General features: G+C 45.9%; 4 protein-coding genes across 4 annotated transcripts in view; 1 reads left to right on the top strand and 3 right to left on the bottom strand.

Moving 5' to 3' along the window:
* LOC144697094 (uncharacterized) overlaps positions 1-25,034 on the bottom strand; it is a 391,382-nt gene that overhangs the window by 12,170 nt on the left and 354,178 nt on the right. The gene's annotated exons all lie outside the window — the stretch shown is intronic.
* Positions 1-25,034, bottom strand: part of LOC144696929 (uncharacterized) — a 164,910-nt gene that overhangs the window by 53,869 nt on the left and 86,007 nt on the right. The gene's annotated exons all lie outside the window — the stretch shown is intronic.
* The window catches only part of LOC144697120 (uncharacterized), a 432,856-nt gene continuing 417,815 nt past the window's right edge, over positions 9,994-25,034 (bottom strand). Inside the window, exon 4 of the mRNA XM_078568952.1 lies at positions 9,994-10,049. The gene's annotated coding sequence lies outside the window, so the exon portion shown is untranslated. The remainder of the gene's footprint in view (positions 10,050-25,034) is intronic.
* On the top strand, positions 19,882-22,636 carry LOC144697231 (uncharacterized). The gene is made up of 2 exons (XM_078569146.1): positions 19,882-21,027; positions 22,454-22,636. The coding sequence occupies exon 1, from the start codon at positions 20,156-20,158 to the stop codon at positions 20,768-20,770; it is 615 nt and encodes a 204-aa protein (XP_078425272.1). The 5' UTR covers positions 19,882-20,155; the 3' UTR covers positions 20,771-21,027; positions 22,454-22,636.

Here is a 25,034-nt window from a genome sequence, read left to right as displayed (position 1 = left end):
TTCTTCAATAGAGAAACTCTGCTGCCCGTCTCCCAACTCACACTCAGTCCCGTTCACCTATCACCCCCTGTGCTCACTGACCGACATTGGCTCCCACTCAAGCAATGCCTCCATTTTAAAATTCTCCTCCTTGACCCCAATTTTACCTCTGTAAAAGTGAATGGGATTTTGAATTAAGCTAAATTCAGGCCCATTCTTTTCAAATCCCTCCACAGCCTCCTTTTTTTCAAATCACCACGTGGTCGCACACAATCTCCCCATCCCTGTAATCTTCTCCATCCCTACAACCCTCTGAGATATCTGTGCTCCACTAATTCTGGCCTCTTCAGTATCCCCAGTTTCAACTGCACAACCGCTGGGGGTAGTGTCTTCAGCTGCCTGGGCCCCACGCTCTGGAATTCCCTCCCTAAACCTCTCTGCCCCTCGATCTTTTTTGCTCCTTTAGGACATTCCTTAAAACCTACCTCGATGACCAAGCTACCGGTCATCTGAGCTAATATCTCTTTATGTGGCTCAGTGTCAACTGTGAAGCTCCCTGGGATGTTTAAAGGTGCTACATAAATGCAGGTTGTTTATGTTGTGGTGTCTGAATTATGTTCAGGGGATGCCGCTATTGTTAAGCAGTCAAACACTTTCTTGCCGCATCCAGTGAGAGCTACAGGAAGGCTGTTGACAATAATCGGCCATGCAAGACTTTGTTCCATGTTGAAATACACAGAGGAGTGGAGACATTGTTATATCGGTCACTCAGAGCTGAACAGAAACCCGTCTCTTTAAATACAGATACAGGGAAGAGGCTGAAATGAAATCTGTCCCTTTTAACCTGCACAAAAGCAGGAAGCTCACATTCACAGGCTGCAGGAGTCCATTCAGCCCATCGGACAACTGCCATCTCTTTGAAAGGACTCTCCGATTCATCCAACTGCTCTTTCCCCACAGCCCTGCAAATTCTTCCCTTTCAAGTATTTACCCTTTGGAAAGATACTATTGAATCTGCTTTCAGGCTGATCAGAACAACTCGCTGTGTCAAAAAATAAAATCTCATCTCCCCCTCTGGTTCCTTTGTTAATTACCTTAGAGGGACTCACTTTCTGTTAAAGAGCCTGCCAACCCCTCACACCCACTTTCCCTAAAGTGCAGAAATCTAATCATGAAAAGTCCAGAAAAATCAAATATTTGGACTGATAAAAGTTTATTAATGAAACAGAACATGGTTTAAAAAAACAGAAAATTACTTGAGGATCAAAGACAACCAGAGTAAAAGGATGTGCACGATGTTCTGGACCCAAATGGTTTCTCTTTACTTCATCTGTTCCCTGTTTGCTTCCCTCTTTGTGGAACACCTCCGCTCAGTCCACAAGCATGACCCTGACCTTCCAGTTGCTGCCATTATAATTCACCACCTTGCTCTCATGCTCACATTTCTGTCCTCGGCCTGCTGCAATGTTCCCGAGAAGCCCAACACAAGCTGGACGAACAGCACCTCATCCTCCGATGAGGCACTTTACAGCCTTCTGGACTCAACATTGAGTTCAACAATTTAGACCGTCAACTCTGTCGATCTGTTTTGCTCTTTTTTAACCAAGTGCCAGTCTGCATCTTATTTTCATGATTTTTACTTTCAGACAGAGCTGTCCTTTATTCTGCCATTAACACTTACTCTGGACCAATGCTTTGTTTCTTTACTACAATCATTTCCTCTCCTTTTACCTTTTGCTTCATGACATTTTTGTTATTTCATCTCCCTCGCCCTCTACCCAATCCCTGACTTTCCCTTTTGCTCTACTGGACCCTCCCCCCTTTCTCAACCGCCAGTCCAGCAGAACGAAACCCTCCGAATCTCCCAATTCACTTGTGAACCCACTGGTGTTTCTGCAGGTGGGATGACTGACTGAATCCCCTCCCACAGTCAGAGCAGTGGAACGGTCTGTCCCCGGTGTGAACTCGCTGGTGTTTCTGCAGGTTTGATGACTGACTGAATCCCTTCCCACAGTCGGAGCAGTGGAAGGGTCTGTCCCCGGTGTGAACTCGCTGGTGTTTCTGCAGGTTTGATGACTGAGTGAATCCCTTCCCACACTCAGAGCAGGTGAACGGCCTCTCTCCGGTGTGAATTCGCTGGTGTGACTGCAGGTTGGATAACTGAGTGAATCCCTTCCCACACTCAGAACAGGTGAACGGCCTCTCTCTGGTGTGAACTCGCTGGTGCGACTGCAGGTTGGATAACCGAGTGAATCTGTTCCCACACTCAGAGCAGGTGAACGGCCTCTCCCCGATGTGAATTTGCTGGTGTGACTGCAGGCTGGATAACTGAGTGAATTCATTCCCACACACAGAGCAGATGAACAGCCTCTCTCCAGTGTGACTGCGCCGATGGGTTGCCAGCTTTGATAGGGAGCAAAATCCCTTCCCACAGTCAGAGCAGTTGAAGGGCCTCTGCCCAGTACGAGCTTGCTGGTGTGACTGCAGGCTGGATAACTGAGTGAATCCCTTCCCACACACAGAGCAAATGAACGGCCTCTCCCCGGTGTGACAGCGTCGATGAGTTTCCAGCTTCGATGGGGAACAGAATCCCTTCCCACAGTCAGAGCAGGTGAACGGTCTCTCCCCTGTGTGAGTGCGTCGATGAGTTTCCAGCTTTGGTGGGGAACAGAATCCCTTCCCACACTCAGAGCAGATGAACGGCCTCTGCCCGCTGTGAATTCGCTGGTGTGTCTGGAGGCTGGATAACTGAGTGAATCCCTTACCACACACAGAGCAGGTGAACGGCCTCTCCCCGGTGTGACTGCGCCGATGAGTTTCCAGTTTCGATGGGGTTTTGAACCCCTTCCCACAGTCCCCACATTTCCACGGTTTCTCCATGGTGTGGGTGTTCTTGTGTCTCTCCAGTTCTAACAGTCAGTTGCAGCCTTGTCCACACACAGAACATGTATAAGTCTCTCCTCACTGTTAATGGTGATGTTTTTCAGGCTGTGTAACTGGTGAAAGCTCTTTCCACAGTGAGTGCACTGGAAACACTCTCACTCGAGTGTGTGGGTCTCGGGTCTTTTCCAGTCCCCCTGATGTTTGGAACCTACTGAATCAGACAGAACACAGAAACATTTCTCCTTCTAGATTCAAAGGATGTCAATGACTTTCAGAGAGAGACCTGAGCCAACCTTTCCTGAGTCTGCACCCTCCCTGGATTCACTTCCTTTCCCTCCAGTTCCTGCAAATCAACAATTTCCCCCCCCCAAATGAGAAAAGAAATGGAAAGGGGGAGAAAAGAAAGTGTTTTACTCACAGATGTTGGACACAGGAGGAAGTTTCAGTCTGAAGCTCATTGTCCAACTTCCGCATTGTGACGTCCACAATGGAAACCTGCCTGAATCAGCCAATAGGAATCAGTCTGCTCCGCGGTGACATCCTCGGGTTCCAGTCTGCAGGCCAGACGCGCGGACACGGGAGGCCCGCCCCCACCCATTGTTACCCCTCCCCCTCCAACTCCTCGAGCCAAGGTTTCCAGGCAACCGGCTGAAGGCTCCGGCCAGAGCGAGAAACCGCTTGGAGAACTCGGGAGAGGGGAAGCTGCGCATGTGCGGAGGAGAGCCCGCCCCCTCCCGTCATACTGAAGGATTGACCAATGGGACGAGTTGGAGGACCTGAAGGACTCTGCTCCTCCAGCCAATCAGAGCGCGGGCTTTGTGTGAATGAAGATTGAGCTTCACACAGACTAAAACTTCCTCCTGTGTCCAACATCTGTGAGTAAAACACTTTCTTTTCTCCCCCTTTCCATTTCTTTTCTCATTCTGGGAGGAAATTGTTGACTTGCAGGAACTGAAGGGAAAGGAAGTGAATCCAGGGAGGGTGCAGACTCTGGAAAGGTTGGCCCAGGTCTCTCTCTCTCTCTCTCTCTCTTAAAGACATTGACATCCTTTGCTCCCTCAGCTTGACACATTTATTTGTCTGGCTAAAAAGGATGGTCTCTTTCCTAATGTTTACAATTAAAGGGGTGGTTTCCCCAGGAGATGGCTGACATTTAAGGGGACAGTAAATTAATCTGAGACAGAGATATGTCTAATGTTGTTATATGGTACATTTTAGATGTATTATTTATGGTTCTGCATTAAAGTACATTTTTATTATTTCTAGCCATGTATATATTATTGCAGCTACGTTAGAGATTTTCTGTCATAGAGTCATTACAGCACAGAAGGGGACCATTCTGGAATTCAAGACCATGCCGACTCTCTGTAGAGCAATCCAGTCAGTCCCATTCCCCCTCTATATCCTCGTTCCCCTGCAAGTTTATTTCCTTAAAGTGCCCATCCAATTTCAATTTGAAATCATTGATCACCTCTGCTACCTCCAGCCGCCCAGGCAGCAAGTTCCAGGACATCCTCAAATCTCCCACCATATTTACAGCCTGTATCAAGATTTTCATGTCTGTGTCTACGACATGAAGCAGTGACCATGGATCTGTCAACCAGCATGAATCGCTCCTTCTGGAGAATTGGGAGGGTGTACATTTGGTACAGCTAAGTGAGAAGGGAGAGACTGTGTCCAGAATAGACTTTGGGGGAAAGACAGAGGAAGGAATGATACACTGAAATTAGACTTGTGTGTTCTGAATTTCTATCCTGTACTGACTGTGATGCTATTTGTAAACTCCTTTTACAGGACATTATAAGAAGATGATTTGCAGACAGAAATCACAAAGCAAATTTCATGTCAAAATCTGACAGAGAGACTTGATTTATTGGGACCTAAATATCATCAGGGAGAAATATTTCCCTATTCTGTCTGCTTCAAAAGGTTTTAAAGATCAGTGTGACTGGAACAGTAGGTAGACACACACACACACACACACGCACAGGCACAAACATGAGTGAAAAGTGTTCCAGTGCACTGACTGTGGAAAGAGCTTTAACCAGTTACTCAGTTGAAAAAAGCATTGCAGCATTCATAGTGGTGAGAGACTGTACACGTGTCCTGTGTGAGGATGAGGCTTCAACTGATCATTGGGCCTGGAGAGACACAAGGACACCTGCATCATAGATAAACCGTGGGAATGTGGGGACTGTGGGAAGCGATTCAGATTCCCATCAAAGCTGGAGATTCATCGACGCAGTCACACCGGGGAGGCCATTCATCTGCTCTGTGTGTGGGAAGGGATTCAGTGATTTATCCGCCCTGCTGACACACCAGCCAGTTCACACTGGGGAGAGGCCATTCACCTGCTCCGAGTGTGGGAAGGGATTCACTCAGTCATGCCACCTGTTGAGATACCAGTGAGTTCAGCAGTGATTACAGGGGCTGGATGCTGCTGTTATTGCTGCTGTTAATCATATCCAGGACTTAACCATGTTCATTCTGACACTTGGTGAAGTGGGAAGGTCAGAGGGTTTCTTTTTGCTGGACTGGCTGGTCTCACGACTTTGCTTCCAGTGGCTGATGCTCTTTGAGCCTGGGAGTGCACATTTCCACTGAAATGACCCACAAAAGCTGATGAAGGACATTTATTTTATCCAGGATAATAAATAGTGTTTTTCCTACCACTACAGGTCGATCAGTCAACACCTCGTTGTCCTTTTGTCTGTGACATCTTTTGGTTATCTCCACCTATCACTGGCCCTCTATCCAGCTCTACTTGTCCCACCCCCCCTTAAACCAGCTTATATTTCACCTCTGTTCTATTTTTCCTTAGTTCTGTTGAAGAGTCATTCGGACTCGAAACGTTAACTGTGTTCCTCTCCGCAGATGCTGCCAGACCTGCTGAGTTTTTCCAGGTATTTTTATTTTTGTTTTTGTTCTAAAATAAATACATTTGTCTCTGTTCCATTGAGTCTACAGCACAGGGCCAGGTCAGGCGGCTCAATTGGTCTCTGTCAGTATTTATGCTCCACATGAGCCTCCACTCACCCCTCTTCATCTCCCCCCATCAGCATATCCTTCTATTCCTTTCTCCCTCATGTATGTATCTAGCTTCCCCTTAAATGTATTCATGCTATTCACCTCAACCACTCGCTGTGGTAGCGAGTTCCACATTCTCACCACTCGCTGGGTAAAGAGGTTTCTGAAGAAACCGTTCTATCCGCCACGCCGGGGGGTGTTGGGGGGGGGGGGGTACTGAGCATGTCCAAGGGAGAGAGGAAGCTGTGTTTTTAACATATAAACCACTCTCAAAATTAGGTTAGGGATCTCAATGTACAAACAGCCACACTTAGAAATATAGAAATAGCTGGGAATCAGAGGATAGTGGCTGAAGATCAGGAAATGCTCAAATTCAAACCTGCCCAGAATGCAGCAGGATGGGGTGAGCAAGGTGACGCTGAGCGAAAAGGGGCCAGGGTGCACACACACTTCGATCAAAAGGAGTTTGTGTACACGCAGGCTCTGATCGAAAGGGGTTTGTGTACATGCAGGCTCTGATCGAAGAGGATTTGTGTACATGCAGGCTCTGATCGAAAGGGGTTTGTGTACACGTAGGCTCTGATCGAAAGGGGTTTGTGTACATGCAGGCTCTGATCAAAGGGGATTTGTGTACATGCAGGCTCTGATCGAAAGGGGTTTGTGTACATGCAGGCTCTGATCGAAGAGGATTTGTGTACATGCAGGCTCTGATCGAAGGGGGTTTGTGTACACGCAGGCTCTGATCGAAAGGGGTTTGTGCACACGCAGGCTCTAATCGAAAGGGGTTTGTGTACATGCAGGCTCTGATCGAAGAGGATTTGTGTACATGCAGGCTCTGATCGAAGGGGGTTTGTGTACACGCAGGCTCTGATCGAAAGGGGTTTGTACACACACAGGCTCTGATCGAAGGGGGTTTGTGTACACGCAGACTCTGATCGAAGGGGATTCGTGTACATGCAGGCTCTGATCGAAGGGGGTTTGTGTACACACAGACTCTGATCGACAGGGGTTTGTGTACACGCAGGCTCTGATCGAAAGGGGTTTGTGTACACGCAGTCTCTGATCGAAAGGGGTTTGTGTACACATACACACATACAGGAGGCAATAGTGAGTCCACACAGGGGAGAGGCCTTATACGTGCTCTGAGTGTGGGAAAAGATTCACTCAGTGAAACATCCTGCAGACACACCAGCTAGTTCACATTGGGCAGAGGCCGTTCACCTGCTCCGAGTGTGGGAAGGGATTCACTCACTCATCCAAACTGGTAACGCACAACCGAGATCGCACTGGGGAGAGGCCATTCACCTGCCCGCAGTATGCCAAGGGATTTAGTGATGTATCCAGCCTGCAGAACCACTAGCGAGTTCACACTGGGGAGAGACCATTCCCCAGCGCTTAGTGTGGAAACAGATCTACTCAGTCATCCCACCTGCAGAGACACCAACGGGTTCACAAGGGATTACAGGGTCTGGATTCTGCTGTTATTGCTGCTGTTAATCACATCCAGGACTGAACCATGTTCATTCTGACAGTTGTTTAAGTTAGAGGATTGGAGGGTTTCTTTCTGCTGTACTGGCCAGTCTATTGCTTGAAGCAGATGTTCTTATGTATTAGGAACCTAGAACTCATGGCGCTCCTTCAGGAGAAGAAAAGATCGAGTAGATGTTACCCCAGGCGGGGCCAGAACAGAACTGGAAAATAACGGAGTGAAATTGAGTGAGGGGTTGGAGAGAGAGTTCTCCTCCCCCTCAAGGTGTGGGCTGTAAGAATCCTGGGGGACCCCCTACTTCGGGTTTTCTTGCTAATTAGTGAACACTAAATAAAAACTATGACTGGCTGTGCATTGATTTTTAATTTGATTGTTACACTTCTCCTGTTTTTATTCCTGTTATGATTATTCTCTGGGTGAGGATGGTTGACAGGTGACAGGATGGGAAATTGTGGTTTGGAATGCTGACTCCCTGTATCGGTGACGGAGCGTGGGAAGCCAATTGTTTGAGAGTTTGACGTGGCTTGGGCGGGTACAGATGGTTCAATGACAGGTTTTGTAATTGGTCCGTTCAAATGTTAGCTCGGCAATGATTGGGTTAAATCAGTCTCCATAGACTTTGTGATGTAAAAAAGTATCAGAAGGGATTCCCCGAGTACAGAGATTTGTAGAGGTTTTACATATTGCATTGACTGGTGCCATGGCATCTGGGGCAGAGCAGGGAGCATTTACGTGGAGATGGTGCTTCTACCCAGAGTGTAATGATAATGCTGCTGCACTTTGATACTACTGCTCAGACATGAGCATGTGTCAGGTCCTAGTTATACTGAATAAAATCTAACCAATGTCACCAATAAGGGTTATCACTGTGGATCATTTCGGAGTTTGGAAAAGGGGATAAAGGGTTAATACATACAAATTAGGAGTAGGAGTAGGCCATTCGGCCCCTTGAGCCTGCTCCATCATTCAATAAGATTATGGCTGATCTGATTGTGGCCTCAATCCACTTTCCTTCCCACCCCCGAAACCCTTTCACTCCCTTGTCAATCAAGAATCTATCAAACTCAGCCTTAAAAATACTCAATGACCCAGCCTCCAACGCTCTCTGAGGAAGAGAGTTCCACAGACTGGCAACCCTCAGAGAAATAAATTCTCATCTCTGCCGTCAGTGGGAGACCCCCTTATTTTTAAACTGTATCCCTTATGTCTGTTCTCTCCCACAAGGGGAAACATCCTTTCAGCATCCACCCTGTCAAGTCCCCTCAGGATCTTATATGTTGCAATGAGATTACCTCTCATTCTTCTGAACTCCAATGGAGTTGACCATTTAGGACTGGGATGAGGAAAAACTTTTTCACTCAGAGGGTGGTGAATCTATGGAATTCTCTACAACAGAGGCTGTGGAGGCCAAGTGACTGAGCATATTAAAGAAGGAAATACATAGATTTCTGGAGCTTAGAGGTGTCAAGAGGTCTGGGGAGAGAGTGGGAGTATGGTGTTGAGATAGAGTATCAGCTATGATCCTGTTGAATGGCGGAGCAGGCTCGAAGGACTGAATGACCTTCTCCTCCTTCTATTTTCTATGGATACAGGCCTAACCTGTCCAACCTTTCCTCAGCGGATAACCCCCTCATTCCAGGAATCAGGCGAGTGAACCTTCTCTGAACTTCTTCGAATGCAATTCTGTCATTTCTTAAATAAGGAGACCAAAAGTGTACACAGTACTCAAAATGTGGTCTCACCAAGGCCCTGTACAACTGCAGGAAAACATCCCTACTTTTACATTCCATTTCCCTTGCAATAAACACCAACATGCCATTTGCCTTCCTAATCACTTGCTGTACCTGAATACTAATTCTTTGTGCTTCCTGTACCAGGACACCCAGATCCCTCTGTGCTTCAGAGTTCTGCAATTTATCTTCATTTTAATAATATGCTGTTTGTTTTATTCTTCTTGCCAACCTGGACAAGTTCACATTTTCCCACATCTCCATCTGCCAAATTTTTGCCCATCCAGTTCACCATCTATATCCCTTTGCAGACTCCTTAAGCCCTCTTCGCAAATTATTTCCCTACATATCTGTGTGTCATCAGCAAATTTAGCCACCATACATTCGATCCCATCATCCAAGTCATCGATATAGATTGTAGATGGTTGAGTGCCCAGCACTGATCTCCTGTGGCACTCCACTTGTCACATCTTACCAACGTGAAAATGACCCATTTATGCCTACTCTCTGTTTCGATGTTAGCTAACCAATCCTCTATCTGTGTGAATATGTTACACCTTCGACTACGAGCTCTTACTGTAGTAGCCTTTGCTGTGGCACCTTGTGAAATGACTTCTGGAAATCTAAGTAAACCACATCTACAGGTTCCCCTTTATCCACATTTCTTGTTACTTCCTCAAATAGCTTTTATAAATTAGTAAATCACGATGGACTCCCTGAACCCCATTTTCTAACATTGTGTGTCAAAAGAGAAATAAAATCTCATCTCCCCCACTGGTTCCTTCGTGAATTACCTTAGAGGGACTCACTTTCTGTTAAAGAGCCTGCCAACCCCTCTCACCCACCTTCACTAAAGTGAATAAATTTAATCAGGAAATCAAATATTTTTACTGATAAAAGTTTATTAATGAAACAGAACATAGTTAAAAAACATAAAATTACTTGACGATTGAAGACAATCAGAGTAAAAGCACAATGTTCTGGACCCAAATGGTTTCTCTTCGGCTCCTCTGTACCCCGTTCCAGTGACTCCCGACTTTGGACACAAAGGCACTGAACCCCGGGTGTCAGGTCACCATCAGCCCCGGTCACCCCCTCCCGGGCCCTGATTGGTTGGAGGCCCATTTCCCAGTCAGTCCTCCAGCATCTTCCTGTCTCTCTATCAGTGCAATGCCCCATGGCAGTTTCCCAACTGGGTTGCAGGCCCCATTATTCTCAGTTAAATTCAGCCCTCAGCTCCGTCGCCTGGCTGTCATTGACATGAGCGATAGAGAGACAGAAAGGTGCTGGAGGCTCAAATGGGAAGTTGAAACTTGTGGCTCTGAACCAAATATTAGGATCTCTGTAAAGACCAGTAAATTGTAAAACAAAATTCAAATTTCCAGTGATCAAATTAAAGGATCACATGACAGGACTTCAAGTTTTATGACTTTTACTGCAGCAAACAAACTAAAAGCAACATTGACTAAACACCATTTTTGTGGGCAATGTATACCTTAAACTATCAAACAGAACTTTGCTCTTTGACTTTGAATATAATCAAAAATCCTACTCCACTGTCATACTTTACTCGGTTCCTGAAATAGACACTCAATTCTCTGGAACCTGTCCAAAGTGATTCTTCGCTCCCGAGGGTTTACTTCCATTCTTTTCCTTTCCCAGTCTGTCAACCTTTAATCCCAGAACTGTCTTTCACAGTGAAGGTTCTCCTGGGTCATCCCTCTAACTCAAGCAAGGCAAATCTTCCAGTCTTGTTTTAAATCCTCATGAATTTGGTCTTTTCAGTTTGAGCACAAGGTCCCATCCACATTCCCACGTGGTGAAACAGAGACTTGCCACCTCTATCAGCTCTCTCTCTCAGATCCTGGAAGACTGCTCTGTCTGTGAAATTCAGAGATGCCTTTTAGGGGAACTTTCCAATCCGATCCTACAATGGCTTCCCATGCATCCTTCCCCTATCAAAGCCCATCTCCATGGCAATGTGAATCACATTGGCCTTGGATCCAGGTAGACATGCCGATTAGTTATCTTCCAGACTCTCAACTTCATTCTATCTTGAAATTAAATAGAAAATTTAAGTAAAGCCATTTACAAAATCTGACATTTTCAATACCTTGCTAGGACCTTGGAGACTAACAGACTAACTGAATATTGAAAAATGCATGACATTTAAGAAGGGCAGGAAGCTAGTGGAGGGGTGGCACTGTTAATTAATGATGGCATTAACATAATAGAGAGGGATGACCTAAGTTCAGGAAACCAGGATGTAGAAGCAGTTTGTGTAGAGATCAGAAATGATAAAGGCACAAAGTCACTTGTGGGAATGGTGTACAGGCCCCCTAACAGTAACCACATGGTAGGATGGAGTATAAAGGAAGAAATAATGGGAGCTTGTCAGAAAGGTACGACGATAAAAATGAGGGATTTTAATCTCATATAGACTGGAAAAATCAGATGGGCAAAGGGAGCCTAGATAGGAAGTTCAAAGAATGGATGTTTTCAGGGTAGTTTCTCAGATCAGCATGTTCTGGAACCAATCACGAGAGCAGACTGTAGTCGACCTGGTATTGTGCAATGAAATAAGATTAATGAATGACCTCATAGTGAAACTCTTTCGAGTTATCAACAGTCACAGATTGCAACTCTTTCCAGTACAATCACAGTTCTTGGTTTCCGGGAGTGGGACATGAACCCACAACCCTCTGATTCAAAGGCGAGGGTGCTATGAACTGAGCCACAGCTGACACCTCTGACCTCATAGTGAAACTCTTTCGAGTTATCAACAGTCACAGATTGCAACTCGTTCGAGTACAATCACAGTTCTTGGTTTCCGGGAGTGGGACATGAACCCACAACCCTCTGATTCAAAGGCAAGGGTGCTATGAACTGAGCCACAGCTGACACCTCTGACCTCATAGTGAAGGTGCACCGAGGTTGCAGCAATCACAATATGATTGAATTCTACATTCAGTTTGAGGGAGAGAAGTGTGGGTCAAAGAAAAGTATTTTAAACTTAAAGAAGGGCAATTATGAGGGCATGAAAGCAGAGCTAGTTAAAGTGAACTGACAAATTAGGTGATGGGATAGGTCAATATGCATGCAGTGACAGACAATTAAGGGGATATTTCAGAATATACAGAATAGATGAATTCCAACAAGAAAGAAAAATTCTAAGGGACGATCCACCACCCATGGCTAACTATAAAAGTTAAACATAGCATCAAACTTACAGAAAAAGCATATGATTGCACAAGGATGGCTGGCAGATCAGAAGATTGGACAGAATATAGAAAACAGCAAAGACAGATGAAAAGATTAATAAGGAGGGAAAAATTAGAGTATATGGGAAAGCTAGCTGAAAATAGAAAAACAGATTTCTATAGATGTTTAAAACAGAAAAGAGTTAACAAAATAAGCATTGGTTTTTTAGAAAGTGAGTCTGGGGAATTAATAATAGAAAATAAGGAGATGGCAGATGAATTGAACAAGTATTTTGCATCAGTCCTCACTGTAGGGTATTCAAGTAACATCCCAGAAATAACTGTAAAACAGGAAATGGAAGGGAGGGAAGAACTCAAGTAAATTACGGTCACCACAGAAGTGGTACTGAGCAAATTGTTGGAGCTGCAGGCTGACAAGAACCCAGGTCCTGATGGACTTCATCCTAGGGTCTTAAAAGAAGTGGCTAGTGAGATAGTTGATAAGTAGGCTGAAATTTCCCAAAATTTCCTGGATTCAGGAAGGTTCCATTAGATTGGAAAATAGTGAGTGTAACTCCTTCATTCAAAAAGGGAGACAGAAAGCAGGCCAGTTAGCTTAACATCTGTCAGAGGGAAAATGTGAGAAGCTATTATTAAAGACAGTATAACAGGGCACGTAGATAAATTCAGGGTAATCAGGCAGAGTCTACATGGTTTTGTGAAAGGGAAATCATGTTTTACCAATTAGTGGAGTTCTTTGAAGAAGTAACATGTGCTGTAGATAAAGGGGAACCGGTGGAGTACTAACTTAGATTTCCAGAAGGCATTTGATAAAGTGCCACATCAAAGGTTATTGTGGAAAATAAAAGGTCATTCTGTAGGGGGTAACATATTGGCACGGATAGAAGATTTGCTAGCTAACAGGAAACAGAGTAGGCATAAATGGTCATTTTCTGGTTGGCAAGATGTAATGAATGGTGTTACAGTGATCAGTGGTGAGACCTCAACTTTTTACAATTTATATAAATGACTTGGATGAAGGGACTGAAGGAACGGTCGCTAAATTTGTTAATGACACAAAGATAGGTAGGTAAGTAAGTTGTGAAGAGGACATAAGGAGACTACAAAAGGATATAGATATGTTAAGTGAGTGGGCAAATAAATATCTGGCAAATGGAGTGTAATGTGGGAAAATGTGAAATTGTCAATTTTTGCAGGAAGAATAAAAATGAAGCATATTATCGAAATGGTGAGAGATTGCAGAGCTCTGAGATGCAGAGGGATCTGGGAGTCCTTGTGCATGCATCACAAAAGCTAATTATTCAGGCAAATCAAGTAATTAAGAAAGCTAACAGAATGTTATTGTTACAAGTAGTGGGGGGTTATGCTTCAGTTATACAGGGCATTGGTGAGACCACATCTGGAGTACAGTGTACAGTGTTGGTCTCCTTATTTCAGAAAGGATGGAAGTACATTGGAAGCTGTTCAGAGAAGGTTTACTAGACTAATACCAGGAATGGGAGGGTTGTCTTATAAGGAAAGGGTGGGACAGTCTGGGCTTGTATCCGCTGGAGTTTAGAAGAGTAAGAGGCGACTTGATTGAAACATATAAGACCCTGAGGGGCCTCAACAGGGTGGATGTGGAGAGGATGTTTCCTCTTGAGGGAGAATCTGGAAATTGGGGTCACGGTTTAAAAGTAACGGGTTGTCCATTTAAGATAGAGGAGAGTTTTTTTCTCTCAGAAGTTAGAGAGTCTTTGGAACTCAGCTTCTTGGTCCACCTTTGCTGAATTCAAAAAATGCTCAATTCAAAACATGCTCCAATCCTCAGGCTTACTACTTTTTTTGGTCACTTTATGAGCCTCTTCCTTTGATCTAATGCAATCTTCAACTTCTCTTCTAGGCCAGAGTTGGGTTTTCCTGTTGGGTTTTTGTTCCTTAAAGGAATTTATATTTGTTGTAACTATGTAATAATTCCTTCAATGTTAGCTATTGCCCATCTACCATCATAGCTTTTCTTGTAGTTTCCCAATCTACCACAGCCAAATTGACTCTCAAACTGTGATAGTTTTCTTCTGTGAGAAACACCCAGAAAATTTATACAAAAGAACCATCAGACCAACACAGCCCATCTCCATGGCAACATGGCACTCTTTGGGTGGTTCCAAACAGAAATGCAAACTAAATATCTTTTACATTCCAAACATCCTTTCATCCTGTGATCCCTGTGAAATATGAAACTAGATATTCGCAACAAGGCTCAAAGAGCATCAGCCACTGGGGCAAAGTCGTGGGACTGGTCAGTCCAGCAGAGAGAAACCCTTCGACCCTCCCACTTCACCAACTGTCAGAATGAACATGGTCCAAGTCCTGGATGTGATTAACAGCAGCAACAACAGCAGAATCTAACCCCTGGAATCACTTGTGAACTTGCTGGTGTCTCAGCAGGTGGGATAATTGAGTGAATCCCTTCCCACACTCTGAGCAGGTGAATGGCCTCTCCCCAGTGTGAACCTGCTGGTGCACCTGCAATTTAGATAACCGAGTGAATCCCTTCCCACACTTGGAGCAGGTGAACGGCCTCTCCCCGGTGTGAACTTGTTGGTGTGACTGCAGTCTGCATAACCGACTGAATCCCTTCCCACACTCTGAGCAGGTGAATGGCCTCTCCCCAGTGTGAACTCGCTGGTGTATCAGCAGGGCAGATGAATTCCTGAATCCCTTCCCACACTCGGAGCAGGAGAATTGTCTCTCCCCGGTGTGAAATCGCTGATGCATGTACATGTTGGATGAATCAATGAATCCCTTCCCACACTGAGAACAGGTGAATGGCCTCTCCCCAGTGTGAATTCGTTGGTGTGCCTGCAGGTGGGATAACCGACTGAATCCCTTCCCACACTCAGAGCAGGTGAACGGCCTCTCCCCTGTGTGAACTCGCTGGTGCCTGTACAGATTGGATGAATCAATGAATCCCTTCCCACACTGAGAGCAGGTGAAAGGCCTCTCCCCAGTGTGAATTCGCTGGTGTGATTGCAGGTTGGATAACTGAGTGAATCCCTTCCCACACTCGGAGCAGGTGAACGGCCTCTCCCCAGTGTGAAGTCGCTGGTGTGTTTGCAGGTGATGTAACTGAGCGAATCCCTTCCCGCATTCAGAGCAGGTGAACGGTCTCTCTCCGGTGTGAACTCGTTGGTGGGACTGCAGGTGGGATAACTGAGCGAATCCCTTCCCACACTCAGAGCAGGTGAATGGCTTCTCCCCGGTGTGAATGCGTCGATGAGTTTCCAGCTCAGAGGGGGCTTTAAATCCCTTCCCACAGTCTCCACATTTCCACGGTTTCTCCATGGTGCGGGTGTCCTTGTGTCTCTCCAGGTTTGACAATCGGTTGAAGCCTCGTCCTCACACAGAGAACACGTGGACGGTCTCTCCTCACTGTGAATGGTGCAATGTTTTTTCAGACTGTGTAACTGGTCAAAGCTCTTTCCACAGTCAGTGCACTGGAACACTCTCACTCGGGGATGTGTGTGTGTGTCTCGGTGCTTTTCCAGTCCCCTTGATGTTTAAAATCTTTTGAATCAGACAGAACAGACAAACATTTCTCTTTTTAAATTCAAAGGCTGATGACATTCAGGTCCTGATGATTTGAGTGACTCTGTCAGATCTTGATGTTTGGTTTGAGATTTCTGTCTGGAAATCGTCCCCTTCTAATATTCTGCAAAAAGCATTCACAACAGTCATCACTGTCAGTGCAGGGTAGAAATTCAGAGCAGACAATTCTAGTTTCTATGGAACATTCTTTCCCCTCTCATTCCCCAAAAGCTGTAAATCTCCGTCCCACACATTGTCCCTCCATTCTCATTCTGCTGTACCTAATATACACCTTCCCAATTCTTCTGAAGATGCTGATCGACAGATCCATGCCCACCGCTTCCTGTTTAGGACACAGAGATCATAAGAAATAGGAGCAGGAGTAGGCCATTCAGCCCATCGAGCCTGCTCAGCCCGTTCAATGAGATTTCTTTTATCCATTCATGGGATGTGGGTGTTTCTGGCTGGGCCAGCATTTATTGCCCATCCCTAAATGCTCTCTGAATGAGGGCAATTAAGAGTCATCCACATTGCTGTGGGTCTGCAGTCACACGTGGGTCAGACCAGGTAATGACAGCAGATTTCCTTCCCTAAAGGACATTGGTGAACCAAGTGGGTTTTTAGAACAATTGGCAATGGTTTCATGGTTGACATTAGACTTAATCCCAGATTTTTATTGAATTCAAATTTCACCATCTGCTGTGGTGGGATTTGAACCCAGATAGGGTATGATCCTAGGCCTGTGGAATACTAGCCCAGTGACAATACCACTATGCCATTGCCTCCCCCAATGGCTGATCTAGCTTAGCGCCATTTTCCTGCACTATCCCCAATATCCCTTGATATCTTCAATATCTAAAACCTATCAGTCTCTGTCTTAAATATATTCAATGACCCAGCCTCCTCTGGTCCATGTGGAAGAGAATTCCAAAGACTAACGACACTCTGAGGGAAGAAATTCCTCCTCATCTCTGTCTTAAATGGGAGACACCTTATTTTTAAACTGTGCCCCTATTTCGAAACTCCCCCTTGAGTGGAAACATCCTCTCAGCATCTACCCTATCAAGCTGCCTCAGAATCCGATATGTTTCAATAAGATCACCTCTCATTCTTCTCAACTCCAATTTGAATAGGCCCAACCTGCTCAATGTTTCCTCATAAGGCTACCCCTTTATCCAAGGAATCAGCCGAGTGAACCCTCTCTGAGCTGCTTCCAATGCAAGTATATCCTTGCTTAAAGGAGCCCAGAACTGTACACAGTACTCAAGGTGTGGTCTCACCAATACCCTGTATAGCTGCAGTAAGACTTCCCGACTTTTATACTCCATCCCCCTTGCAGTAAAGGCCGACATTCCAATTGCCTTCCCCATTACTTGCTGTACCTGCATACTGACTTTTTGTGATTCATGTACAAGGACACCCAGATTCCTCTGTACTGCAGCATTCTGCACTCTCTCTTCATTTCAATAATATTCTACTTTTCCATTCTTCCTGCCAAAGTGGACAACCTCACATTTTCACACATAAAACTCCATCTGCCAATTTTTCTCCCACTCACTTCACCTATCGCTATCCCTTTGCAGACTCTTTGTATCTTCCTTTCAACTTGCTTTCCTACCTATCATTGTATCATCAGCAATTTTGGCTACAATACAGTCAGTTCCTTCATTCAAGTGATTAATATGGATTGTAAATAGCTGAGGCCCCAGTACTGATCCCTGCAGGACTTCACTGCTTACACATCGCTAACCTCATAACTCCGACTCTCTGTTTCCTGTTAGTTAGCCAATCCTCTATCCGTGCTAATATGTCATCCCCAACACCATGAGCTCTTATCTTGGGCAGTTACCTTTTATGTGGCCCTTTCGCGAATGCCTTCTGGAAAACAAGATATGTGACATCTACTGTTTCCCCAATGACAGATGTTAGACTGACTGGCCTATAGTTTCCTGCTTTCTGTCTCCCTCCTCTCTTGAGTGGTTGTGTTACATTTGTGGTTTTCCAATCCGCTGGGACCTGTCCAGAATCTCGGGAATTTTCAAAGCTGACAAACAATGCATCCACTAACCCTGCAGACACTTCCCTTAAGACCTGAGGAAGCAGGCCATCAGGTCCCGGAGACCTGTCAGCCGTTAGTCCCATTAGTTTTCCTGGGACTTTTGATCTCGAGATCATGATTATTTTAAGTTCCTCCTTCCCTTTTGTCCCCTGCTTTTCTACTAGTCCTGAGACGCTCTTTGGGTCTTCTACTGTGAAGACAGATACAAAATACCTGTTGAATGTCTCTGCCATTTCCATCTTCCCCACTATTCATTTCCCAGTTTCACCCCTAGGGGATCAAGGCTTGCTTTCACTACTTTTTCCCTTTTTATAAACTTCTGGAAGCTTTTACTGTCTGTTTCATATTTATTGTTAGTTTTCAGTCACACTCCAGTTTATCTCTCTCTTTTTGTTCATGATGCTTTGCTAGTGTCTAACATTTTTCCAAACTTCTGGCCCACCACTAATCTTTGCAGCATTGAAAATCATCACCCAAGCTGCTAGTCTTAAATATATGTCAGTGCCTATAATAATGGGCTAAGTGTAATATACAGTTCAGGATTATTTGAACAGAGATATAGGTAGGATATGAGGAAGGACTTTATTTAGGCAGCAGGTGGTAATGTCCTGGAACCCGCTGCCTCTGAGGATGGTGAAAGTGGAGACAATCAATCATTTCAAAACGAAATTGGATGGGCACTTGAAGGAAATAAACTTGCAGGGGAACGGGGATATAGAGGGGGAACTGGACTGATTGGATTGCTCTACAGAGAGTAGGCATGGACTTGAGTTCCAGAATGGTCCCTTTCTGCCATAATGATTCTATGGCTGAAATAAGTAACGTAGCTACAGTGTAATATTACAGACTAGAAATAATAATAAATGTACTTTATTACAGAACCATAATAATATATCTATTATGTACCATATAACAACACTGGACATATCTCTGTCCTATATGAATTTACTGCCCCCTTAAATGTCAGCCACCTCCTGGGGAAACCACCCCTTTAATCGTGAACATTAGGAAAGAGACCATCCTTTTAGCCAAACAAATAAATAAATGTGTCAAGCTGAGGGAGCAAAGGATGTCAATGTCTTTAAGAGAGAGAGAGAGAGACCTGGGCCAACCTTTCCAGAGTCTGCACCCTCCCTGGATTCACTTCCTTTCCCTTCAGTTCCTGCAAGTCAACAATTTCCCCCCAGAATGAGAAAAGAAATGGAAAGGGGAGAAAAGAAAGTGTTTTACTCACAGATGTTGGACACAGGAAGAAGTTTTAGTCTGTGAAGCTCAATCTGCATTCACACAAAGCTCGCATTCTGATTGGCTGGAGGACAAGAGTCCTTCCGGTCCTCCAGCTCTTCCCATTGGTTAGGTCCTCAGCATGCGGGGAAGGGGCGGGCTCTCCCCCGCACATGCGCAGCTTCCCATCTCCCGAGTTCTCTGAGCGGCTTCTCTCTCTGGCCGGAGCCGTCAGCCGGTTGTCTGGAAACTTTGGATCGAGGAAGTGGAGGGGGAGGGGGAACAATGGGTGGGGGCGGGGCTCCCGCGTCCGCGCGTCTGGCCTGCAGACTGGAACCGTAGGACGTCACCGCGGAGCAGAGTGATTCCTATTGGCTGTTTCAGGCCGGGCTCCATTGTGGACGTCACAATGCGGAAGTTGGACAATGAGCTTCAGACTAAAATTTCCTCCTCTGGGCAACATCTGTGAGGAAATCAATGTTTCCCCCTTTCCATTTCTTTTCTCATTCTGGGGGCAAATTGTGTGGGACGGAGAGGACAGAATGTTCCACAGAAATTGAATTGTCTGTTCTGAATTCCTATCTTGCACGGACAGTGATGACTTTGTAAATTCCTTTTACAGGATATTAGAAGGGGAGGATTTGCAGACAGAAATCTCAAACCAAACATCACGTCAAGATCTGACAGTCACATGATTCATCGGCCTTTGAATCTAGAAGGAGAAATGTTTCTGTGTTCTGTCTACTTCAGAAGGTTCTGAACATCAGGGGGACTGGAAAAGGCCCGAGGCCCACGCACCCGAGTTAGAGTGTTTCCAGTGCACTGACTGTGGAAAGAGCTTTCACCAGTTACACAGCCTGAAAGAAGCTCACACTGCTCACAGCGGAGAAAGACCGTTCGCGTGTTGTCTGTGTTCACAGCCTCAACAGATTGTCAAACCTGGAGGGACACAAAGACAGAAATAGACATAGACTCTATGTTTATCTATGAGATCCACACCATGGAGAAACCTTGGAAATGTGGGGACTGTGGAAAGGGATTCCGTTGCCCATCTGAGCTGGAAGCTCATCAGCGCAGTCACACCGGGGAGAGGCCATTCACCTGCTCCGAGTGTGGGAAGGGATTCGTTAAGTCATTCAACCTGCAGACTCACCAGCGAGTCCACACCGGGGAGAGGCCATTCACTTGCTCTGATTGTGGGAAGAGATTCAGTCGGTCAACACACCTGCGAACACACCAGCGAGTTCACACCGGGGAGAGGCCGTTCACCTGCACTGAGTGTGGGAAGCAATTCACTAAGTCGTCCAACTTGCTGACACACCAGCGAGTTCACACCGGGGAGAGACCATTCACCTGCTCTGTGTGTGGGAAGGGATTTAGCGATTCATCCACCCTGCTGACACACTGGCGGGTTCACACCGGGGAGAGGCCATTCACCTGCTCTGAGTGTGGGAAGGGATTCACTCGGTCAACCTATCTGCTGACTCACCAGCGAGTTCACACTGGAGAGAGGCCGTTCATCTGCTCTGTGTGTGGGAAAGGATTCACTCTGTTATCCACCCTGCTCGGACACTATAGAGTTCATAAGTGATTTCAAGATTTGGAAGCTGCTGTTCTTGCTGTTGTTAATCATATCCAGAGCTGAACCATGTTCATTCTGAAAGTTGTTGAAGTGGGAGGGTCGGAGGGTTTCTTTCTGCTGAATTGGCTGGTGTCACAACTTTGCTTCCAATTGCTGATGCTCTTTGAGCCTGGGAGTGCACATTTCCACTGAAATGACCTGCAAAAGCTGATGAAGGACATTTATTTTATCCTGGATAGAAAACTTTGTTTATGCAACCACTACAGGTGGATCTAAAATAAATACATTTGTCTTTGTTCCATTGAGTCTACAGCACAGGGCCAGGCCAGGCAGCTCAATTAGTCTCTGTCAGTATTTATGCTCCACATGAGCCTCCACCCACCCCGCTTCATCTCCCCCCATCAACATATCCTTCTATTCCTTTCTCCCTCATGTATGTATCTAGCTTCCCCTTAAATGTATTCATGCTATTCACCTCAACCACTCGCTGTGGTTGTGAGTTCCACATTCTCACCACTCGCTGGGTAAAGAGGTTTCTCATGAAATCCCTATTGGATGATTGAATCCCTTCATCATCTTAAAGACTTCCATCAGGTCACCCTTCAGTCTTCTCTTTTCTAGAGAAAAGTAGCCCCAGCCTTTCCTGAGGGTTAAATGCTCTCAGTTCTGGTTTTATTCTTGTGAATCTGTGTTGCCCCTTCTCCAGTGCCTCTATTTCCTTTTTCTAAATGGAGATCAAAGATGTTGACAGTACTCCCAGTGTAGTCTAACCATGGTTCGAAACAAGTTGAACATGACCTCCCTGCTTTTCAATTCTATCCCTCTTGAATGGAGCCCTATATCTGGGTCCCACACTTTAGGAAAGATGTGAAGTTCTTAGAGAGGGTGCAGAGGAGATTTACGAGAATGGCACCAGGGATGAGACTTCAGTCAGTTGGAGAGACTGGAGCAGCTAAAATTGTTCTCTTTAGATCAAGAGTCATTAGGACAGAGGAGGAGCCCACATAGCCCATCGAGTCCATGCCAGCTCTCTGTAGAGCAAACCAGTCCGACTATGCTGTGTTATCCCCATATCCCTGAAAGTTTATTTCCCTCAAGTCTCCACCCAATTTCCTTTTGAAATCATTCATCGTCTCTGCTTGCACCACCAACACAGGCAACGAGTTCCAGCTCATTACCACTCGCTGCATAAAACAGTTCTTCCTCATATCCCCCCTGCATCTCTTACACAAAATCTTAAATCTTTGTCTCCCTCGTCCTTGTGCCATCAGCTGATGGGAACAGCTTTTCTTTGTCCACCTTATCTAAACCTGTCATAATCTTGTCCACCTCTATCAGATCTCCCCTCAACCTCCTGTGCTCGAAGGAAACCGTCCCCAGCCTGACATCTACAATAAATAACAAATAAATTACGTTAATCTCTGAAATCAAATGGGAATGTTTGATTTCTGTTTTAAAGATACAAGGAAAATATTGTATTCAGCAGTAAAGGAATTGGAATAACTCACCTTGGATGTATTTCAGTGGAATGTATCAAACTGGGTTCCACCTACATTCCAGTGAAAGGCAAGAAAGTGGAGATGAAATGAATAAGTTGATCGCTGTATCTTGGCGAAATTTGTATCCTTTGCCAATGAACTTCATTTAAAAAAAACGAGTCTTCATTCTCTGAATGTTTTATTGATCCGAAAGGTGTAAAAGGGGCCAAACTTCAGCAGAAATCTGGCAGAGCTGAGAACAGATGACTTGCTATGTGGGAACAGGGAGATGAACAGCTCCCAGAGGACAAAGAAAACAAGAACAAAAATACCAGGAAAAACTCAGCAGGTCTGGCAGCATCTGTGGAGAGGAACACAGTTAACGTTTCGAGTCCCAATGACCCTTCAACAGAACTAAGTGAAAATAGAAAAGAGGTGAAATATAAGCTGGTTTAAGGGGGGTGGGGTGGGACAGGTAGAGCTGGATAGAGGGTCAGTGATAGGTGGAGATAACCAAAAGCTGTCACAGACAAAAGGACAAAGAGGTGTTGAAGGTGGTGATATTATCTGAGGAATGTGCTAATTAAGGGTAGAAAACGGGACAAGCAAGGTACAGATAGCCCTAGTGGGGGTGGGGTGGGGGGAAGGAATCGAAAAAGGCTAAAAGGTAGAGATAAAACAATGGATGGAAATACATTTAAAAATAATGGAAATAGATGGGAAAAGAAAAAGCTATATAAATTATTGGGGAAAAAAGGGGGGGAAATTGGAAAGGGGGTGGGGATGGTGGAGAGAGTTCATGATCTAAAATTGTTGAACTCAATATTCAGTCCGGAAGGCTGTAAAGTGCCTAGTCGGAAGATGAGGTGCTGTTCCTCCAGTTTGCGTTGAGCTTCACTGGAACAATGCAGCAAGCCAAGGATGGACATGTGGGCATGAGAGCAGGGTGGAGTGTTGAAATGGCAAGCAACAGGGAGGTCTGGGTAATGCTTGTGGACAGACTGAAGGTGTTCTGCAAAGCGGTCACCCAGTCTGCGTTTGGTCTCTCCAATGTAGAGGAAACCGCATTGGGAGCAACAAATGCAGTAGACTAAATTGAGGGAAGTACAAGTGAAATGCTGCTTCACTTGAAAGGAGTGTTTGGGCCCTTGGACGGCGAGGAGAGGGGAAGTAAAGGGGCAGGTGTTGCACCTTCTGTGGTTGCATGGGAAGGTGCCGTGGGAGGGGGTTGAGGTGTAGGGGGTGATGGAGGAGTGGACCAGAGTGTCCCGGAGGGAACGATCCCTGTGGAATGCCGCCGGGGGGGTGAAGGGAAGATTTGTGTGGTGGTGGCATCATGCTGGAGTTGGCGGAAATGGCGGAGGATGATCCTTTGAATGCGGAGGCTGGTGGGGTGATAAGTGAGGACAAGGGGCACCCTATCATGTTTCTGAGAGGGAGAGGAAGGTGTGAGGGCGGATGTGCAGGAGATGGGCCGGACACGTTTAAGGGCCCTGTCAACCACCGTGGGTGGAAAACCTCGGTTAAGGAAGAAGGAGGACATGTCAGAGGAACTGTTTTTGAAAGTGGCATCATCAGAACAGATGCGATGGAGGTGAAGGAACTGAGAGAATGGGATGGAGTCCTTACAGGAAGCGGAGTGTGAGGAGCTGTAGTCAAGGTAGCTGTGGGAGTCGGTAGGCTTGTAATGGATATTGGTAGACAGTCTATCACCAGAAATTGAGACAGAGAGGTCAAGGAAGGGAAGAGAAGTGTCAGAGATGGACCATGTGAAAATGATGGAGGGGTGGAAATTGGAAGCAAAATTAATAAATTTTTCCAGGTCCAGACGAGAGCATGAAGCAGCACTGAAGTAATCATCGATGTACCGGAGAAAGAGCTGTGGGAGGTGGCCGGAGTAGGACTGGAACAAGGAATGTTCCACATACCCCATAAAGAGACAGGCATAGCTGGGGCCCATGCGGGTACCCATAGCCACAACTTTTATTTGGAGGAAGTGAGAGGAGTTTAAGGAGAAATTGTTCAGTGTGAGAACAAGTTCAGCCAGACGGAGGAGAGTAGTGGTGGATGGGGATTGTTCGGGCCTCTGTTCGAGGAAGAAGCGGAGAGCCCTCAGACCATCCTGGTGGGGGATGGAGGTGTAGAGGGATTGGACATCCATGGTGAAGAGAAGGCGGTTGGGGCCAGGAAACTGGAAATTGTTGATATGATGTAGGGTGTCAGAGGAATCACGGATGTAGGTTGGAAGGGACTGGACAAGGGGAGAGAGAATGGAGTCAAGATAGCAAGAAATGAGTTCCGTGGGGCAGGAACAGGCTGACACGATCGGTCTGCCGGGACAGTCCTGTTTGTGGATTTTGGGTAGGAGGTAGAAGCGGGCCGTCCGAGGTTGGGAGACTATCAGGTTGGAAGCTGTGGAAGGAAGATCTCCAGAGGAGATGAGGTCAGTAACAGTCCTGGAAACAATAGCTTGATGTTCAGTGGTGGGTTCATGGTCCAGGGGGAGGTAGGAGGAAGTGTCTGCGAGTTGACGCTCAGCCTCTGCGAGGTAGAGGTCAGTGCACCAGACAACAACACCACCCTTGTCAGCGGGTTTGATGACAATATTGGGGTTGGACCTGAGAGAACGGAGTGCAGCAAGATCAGAGAGAGAGAGGTTAGAATGGGTGAGAGGAGCAGAGAAATTGAGACGACTAATGTCACGCCGACAGTTCTCAATGAAAAGATCAAGAGAAGGTAAGAATCCAGAGGGAGGGGTCCAGGTGGAGGGAGAATATTGAAGGTGGGTAAAAGGA

Source organism: Cetorhinus maximus, chromosome 23, assembly GCF_964194155.1.
Source record: "Cetorhinus maximus chromosome 23, sCetMax3.hap1.1, whole genome shotgun sequence".
Lineage (NCBI taxonomy): Eukaryota > Metazoa > Chordata > Chondrichthyes > Lamniformes > Cetorhinidae > Cetorhinus > Cetorhinus maximus.
Note: the sequence above shows the minus strand (reverse complement) of the source record. Positions and strands in the feature narration are given on the sequence as shown.

What these genes read in the sequence shown, in the direction of transcription:
- LOC144697231 (XM_078569146.1), top strand. Translation starts at nt 20,156, where the DNA reads ATGTTTATCTATGAGATCCACACCATGGAGAAACCTTGGAAATGTGGG.